Source organism: Gasterosteus aculeatus, chromosome 8 (genome assembly GCF_964276395.1).
Source record: "Gasterosteus aculeatus chromosome 8, fGasAcu3.hap1.1, whole genome shotgun sequence".
In the NCBI taxonomy this organism is placed as follows: Eukaryota; Metazoa; Chordata; class Actinopteri; order Perciformes; family Gasterosteidae; genus Gasterosteus; species Gasterosteus aculeatus.
In genome coordinates this window covers 18,117,321-18,123,490 of record NC_135695.1, presented here as the reverse complement: position 1 = coordinate 18,123,490, position 6,170 = coordinate 18,117,321, and the positions used below count along the sequence as shown (strand labels likewise).

Genomic DNA, 6,170 nt, shown 5'->3' with positions numbered 1-6,170 from the left:
ATATGTGTTCAACTCCAATTGTGTTTGCCTTTTGCATTGTCACTGTGTTTACAAATATACAAATTAAAACCGTGACACTTGACACGTTGAAGTGAGGTCATGTTTCCAATACTGTGGCTTTATTAACTGTCATATGCATAAATATACATAAAAAGCACAATCAAATAATATTATCTTTGTATCAGACTTAAATCCATTTCACAACTGCACAAGTCAGCTGTTATTTCAGTTGCAGATATCCGTTAGTTTCCTCTTTAAACGGAAAGAGCATCACTCAAGTTTCACTTCCGCAACAAACGAAAAACATCTTTTGTCAGAGGAAGTGATGATTTTCACCAGATGATGATTTGGGCAAGTTACCTTAGTAACTAAACAGCAGCAAAAAACCAACCCCACTCACTCTCGTGTAGCAGCAGGGGACGACATGGACGAACTCGGTATGACATGTTTTACGTTATTCTTCTATTGTGGACACGTTGTTCCACATACAATGATTCATTTGATTCTCAAATATCCAGAGAAAGATGATTTAAGTGAAAAGAATAATTGATTATAGAATAAGAGGATGGTGCTTTATTCTGTTTCCCACAACTAGTCCCTCTTGGGAGCAGCTAAAAGCAGTTCAGCCTGTAATAATGTAAATTATTTCTTCTTACACTACTCTGTGACTTTGTCTTGATTTTGTACTCTCGTTTTAATAATGCTGGTTGGTATTTGTCAACGTCTGCCTTTTTTAGCTCATAAATTGTATTGTGTTTTTGTTGGGCTTCATTGATCATCAAAACATACAATTTATGTCCTGGAATAACAATACAAACATGTATTCACTTTCACTGACGATAAATTAGAGAAAGTTCAGATTTTTGTAATTTATGTGACATAAGGGTGATGACATATCAGAGGCGATGGTGCTAAAACATCTCTTCATTGAGTGAAATTAGCCACACACTGAGTTTTTCACAGCTCTCAACATTACGACAACTTCACTTCTGCAACACGCGGAACCGTCACTTCCTGAGGAAGCTACGATTCTTGAGGCAGCTTCAGAGCCATCACTTCTCATGTCACATCGGGGTCACATCTTCCGGCGTAAACGTTTACACCCAGGAAGACGGCCGATGTGTTGTCTGAATGCCGTATGATTGCCCGTGTGTTTCTGTCCACGTGTGTGGTTAGAAGATTCATGGCCTGTGTCCTGCCGCAGATTTGCTGTTGGAAGAGTTGGCCCTGAATTCCGCGCGCTCCGAAAGCGCCGGAGGCAGCAAAGGTGCCGCGGCTGCAGAGGTGGAGAGACACCGTACCCGAACTTTTTTCATCGTCGCCCATTTCTGTGGGAATCAAACTTGAAATCTCACACTCTCTAAAGTCATTTGTCATCTTGTCCACAGGTGTCATGTGCAGTTAATAGTGGACTTACCAAAAAAGAGAAAGGCCCAGTCTGCTCCAACGTGTACAGGTGAAGCACAACACCGTCGCTGACGTCCCTGATTCACATAATCATTGTAATCGTGTAAACGGTGAATACAGGAAAAAGGAGATTACTTAAAAGGATTTGCTTGAAAGGGATTCTTGCGCTGCTGGTAATGTACAAGAGCTCCAGCTATTGTGCACAATGATCTTACTGATCTAGTAACGTCTCTAACTTTATTTCAATGTTAGACATGTTTATTATTAGACATTCAGAGACAGATCTCCCTCCAGAAATAATAGAAAAGACCCCATATCATAAGTACACCCCTCTAGGCTTCTGTTCCTAGTTCCTAACTCTTAAATCATTGTAAAAAACCTTTTTGGAGACACAGTTTTCCCTTAAAAGGAACTCGTACAGTGGAGTCACGGGGTAGTTATTATTCCTGCAGATTAAATCATTATATCATGTGATTTCTAATTTCCCTTCTCTGGCTTTCAGTGATCTGCCGTCTTCGGTAGCAGCTTCCCCGGCTCTTGACTCTCCAACTAAGGAGCTGGACGCTATCTTGCAGGGTTTCCTGGACCTGGAAGAAGTGGTCAGTGAAGTGTTTGTGAAGTGCATATCTCAAAATAGTTCAAAAATATTTATTGTGGTTTATTAAAGAAACAGGAACGTATGGTCCATATAAAGGGGTGATGAATATGGGACAATCTTGTGTGCGAAGAAACTTTCCAAACATGAGCAGCATTAAGCCGGTTCACCAACAGGGGGCAGCATTGCACTAATTCCAACGCTGCACAGCCTCAAGCAGCACTTCAGTATCGGAGCATTGAGCACTACTTCAAAAAGATACATTAATCATTGTATCCAGCTAAAAACAACAGATATTTGTATGTTTTGTCATTTAGGACCCAGTGTCTTCAACAACCCCTCCGCCTCTCAGGCAAAAACAGTTTGTGAAAAGGAAAACAGAAGGTGGACAAGGGGAGAACCAGGAGAGCAGCAGCAGCACAGCAGCTTCAGATGCAAACGAATCGACCACGGGCAACAGAACTGAAACAATCGACGAGCTGCTGGGAGGGCTGAGCTCTGACTTGGAGAAGATCGGCGTACGCACCACGGCCAAGGGCCATTGTGCTTCCTGCAACAAATGCATCGCAGGAAAGGTTAAAAAAAAAAAAGAGAATCCAGCTAAACAAATGCAAAAGAATTTAAATCCAGAGAAATCGACATGACTGCGTGATAACGGGCCGTTTATTCGCCACCTTCCCTCTCCTGCAGATGATCACGGCGCTGGGTCAGGTGTGGCACCCCGAGCACTTTGTGTGCGAGGCATGCAAGACGGAGCTGGGCACCACGGGCTTCTTTGAGAGGGACGGCCGGCCGTACTGTGACAAAGACTACCATCAGATCTTCTCTCCTCGTTGTGCCTACTGCAAGGGGCCCATCGTGACGGTGACCATCCATCAGAACTATCACTTATGCCGCACTCGCCTTGCCATTCTAATTTGTTCTGTGATGTGTCACATCCATTTATCTAAACATTCATCTTTCAAGATTGGAGGTGGAGGGGGGAGGGGGGACATGCAATAGCATGTGGTTTGTTTTTTAGACATATCCAACAGATTCGTCTGGTTAACTAAAACACAAATCCAGGATTCTGCGGTTCTGTCTCATGCTGCAGATCAAAGTCCTTAATCAGCAACTTCTGCAATGATTCCATTTGTGCTTCCTCAATGATGGATAATCCCCTAAAGGAAGCAAAAGCATGATGTGATTATTTCTCTATCTGGCCGGTTCACCAGAACATCCTGACAGCTCTGGACCAGACCTGGCACCCCGAGCACTTCTTCTGCACACACTGTGGAAGCCTGTTTGGACCCGACGGTAAGAGGCTTGTGCATTCATTCCTCTTCACCGGGAACCGCAGCTGTGGTTAGAATGAATCTGTCACGTGTCCTACGCATCTCGCAGGTTTCCTAGAGAAGGATGGGAAGCCGTACTGTTGCAAGGACTTCTACCACCTCTTCTCTCCCAAGTGCTCGGGCTGTGGGGAGTCGGTGAGGGAGAACTACCTGACTGCGGCCAACGGCACCTGGCATCCAGAGTGCTTCGTCTGCGCGGTGAGCCCTTCTACCTCGGACCACACACAGGGCTCTGGCTCGCACACAGGCCCGGGAATAAACAAGAAAGATACCCACACATTTGCTTTATTTGCAACATTTTGACCGCAACGCTGATGAGAACCGTATGGAGGATGAACACTCCGCGGTTTAAATGATGCAAATAAATGAAGGAAACGGTATTCCTCAGTTTGTCATTTATATTCCCTTGCAACTTACTTCTGTATGCGGCATCTGGACAAAAAAACGGTTTGGTGTGCAGCTTTACTTGCGAGCAATTGTTAGACACAAAATGTCACGCTGACGTGAGGTATAGCAGCTTTTCATATTTTATGCCCCATAAAGAAAACCATTCTTTCCCGACTGTGCATAAACCAGAACATGACATACATCAAATTCAATGGACTTCAAACTCGCCGTTCAAAATAACACCACAATTACGATTAATAACATCCCATAAAACATGACCCATAAAACAGCCCAATAATTGCTGCATCGCCAACACAGCCATCAGAACAGAATATAAACATGGTTTTACATGGAGCACTTATTATTATTATGATTATTATTATTATTCAATCAACAAGGTCAGGATTTTACCTGGCCCTAACTAATGACTAGTGACTAATATCAAACTCCAGAGGTCAGGAGGTCAAACACCCCATTAACAGGAAGAAGAGGACTCTCAAAAAGCAGCTGTGAGATACGCAGCACGTCCTGAAACACACCAGGGAAAGAGTCAGGTTTTAGAAACAAGTCCTGCTTGGATCTTAATGTCCATATTTTAATTCTTCTACCCCCCAGGACTGCCTGAAGCCCTTCGCCGATGGTTGTTTCATGGACTTGGACGGTCGACCCCTCTGCTCACAGCACTTCCACTCTCGGCAGGGCACTCTGTGCGGCGGCTGCGGCGAGCCCATCACGGGCCGCTGCATCTCCGCCCTCGGTCGCAAGTTCCACCCCGAGCACTTTGTGTGCGCCTTCTGCCTGCGGCAGGTCAGCCAAGGCATCTTCAAGGAACAGGAAGGGAAGCCGTACTGCTCGGCCTGCTTCGACAAACTCTTCGTGTGAGATGCGCAGCGAACAACGCGGCGTAAACCAAGGAAATGCAGCATCGGGGTGATCGACGGGATTATAATGATGTGAAGCGTTTAATGCCTCGAGCAGACGTTTCTTACATCACAGCAAAAGAGTTTAATTTTATTCAACATTTCTACGCAAATAAACATACTTGATGTTTTTATGAATTGTAATTGAATAAAACGTCAAGAAAAAAATGCTCACATTGTAACATAGTTAATGACGTGTAAAGCACACAGAAAATTCCCATATTCCTGGATAAAAACACTGAAGGATCATTTGACATGTAAGAACTCTGGATTTTGCTGACACTTAGTCTATATTATGTAGGATTCCATACATCATGATCACATAAAATTCATAGACGGAGAAAGAAAAACACAGAAGTGCAGTTTTAATCTGTGGTTTCCATTATGCTACCCTCAGTTTGCTGTAAGACTTGGCAGTCTGGAGATCCTCCGTGGCAGTCTGGAAGGGGGCTCGTCTACGGGTCCTGATAGCTTGTATTGGCAGGGACTGGCATGGAATCGGCGTGCCAACCCGAGTTTCCTCTTACTCCGACTTTACCGTTTGGCTCCTGGCGTGCACTAGATTCAAACAACCTCTTCGGTCTCTACACAGGTTCCTTTATGGACGACTATAGAAGATTAATGAAGGCGGTGATGTGAACAAAGGTGGTTTCAGGAGGACCTTCTTCACATCACTGCATCTCTTCAGCAACTCACGTTTACTGTTGAGGGATAAATCAGCCCCAACGTGCTTTCGAGTAAATTCAAGTATTTTTGTTCACTCCCACTGGTAGTTTTAATGATTTGTTGAGAAATTTGCAGCCCAGTCAGGATGTAGCAGAAAATGTTTTACATATTTCAATTTGAGTATTTCTTGTCAGTTCTGCAGAATCGCATCATAAAAAAAATATATTGATGTTTTCATTAACGCCCACATTTCTAAATAAAATACGGTCTTGATTTTGAGTCGTCTATAACCTTTTTGCAGGGGAGAAAATGATTCTGCCATTTCCTTTAGTAAATATATAAACTGAGGAGAGGTTTTTGAAAACAAATATCATTAAAGGTAGGACATATCCTAATCTTTAGGTTCACATTTGTATTTATTTTATTTTTTATAATAAATAAATTGACATTCTTTGATGTTCAGGTGAGCATGTGACGTAAAAAGGCTATTCTTGAATATTTTGTCTAAAAATGTTATAGAAGAAAAAGTCAAACGTGTAAAAGAAAATATCGTTGAAGAAAAAGTCTAAATCAATTGTCAAGGGAAAAAAATCAAAAAAGTCTAGGTCAAAAAAAGTCTGAAAAAATTTGGTCAAAAAGAATCCTGGAAAAAATTATGTCATAAAAAATGTGATGGAAAAAGGGTTAAATAAAATAAATATTGAGTTAAAAAAATGAAAAACTATTTCGTCAATATAATATAATCAAAAAATATATATATTTGGTTGATAAATGTTTTGAAAGAAAAAGTGAAAAATATTAGGTTAAGTGTTTTGAAAAAAAAGATAAATGTCAAGAAAAAATTCAATTAAAATGATTAGG

At 42.0% G+C, this 6,170-nt stretch overlaps 1 protein-coding gene across 1 annotated transcript; it reads left to right on the top strand.

Annotated features, from left to right (window-relative positions):
• Window positions 1-268: 268 nt before the first annotated feature.
• Window positions 269-5,588, top strand: lpxn (leupaxin). Its single transcript, XM_040184115.2, has 9 exons — window positions 269-437; window positions 1,205-1,284; window positions 1,389-1,456; window positions 1,910-2,006; window positions 2,320-2,577; window positions 2,693-2,866; window positions 3,217-3,298; window positions 3,386-3,534; window positions 4,339-5,588. The coding sequence occupies exons 1-9, from the start codon at window positions 425-427 to the stop codon at window positions 4,603-4,605; spliced, it is 1,188 nt and encodes a 395-aa protein (XP_040040049.2). The 5' UTR covers window positions 269-424; the 3' UTR covers window positions 4,606-5,588.
• Window positions 5,589-6,170: the final 582 nt, after the last annotated feature.

Excerpts from the sequence above, each read along its gene's own strand:
- lpxn (XM_040184115.2), top strand. Across the intron at positions 2,867-3,216 it reads GCAAGGGGCCCATCGTGACG|AACATCCTGACAGCTCTGGA; the intron begins GTGACCATCCAT and ends CCGGTTCACCAG. Across the intron at positions 3,299-3,385 it reads AAGCCTGTTTGGACCCGACG|GTTTCCTAGAGAAGGATGGG; the intron begins GTAAGAGGCTTG and ends CGCATCTCGCAG.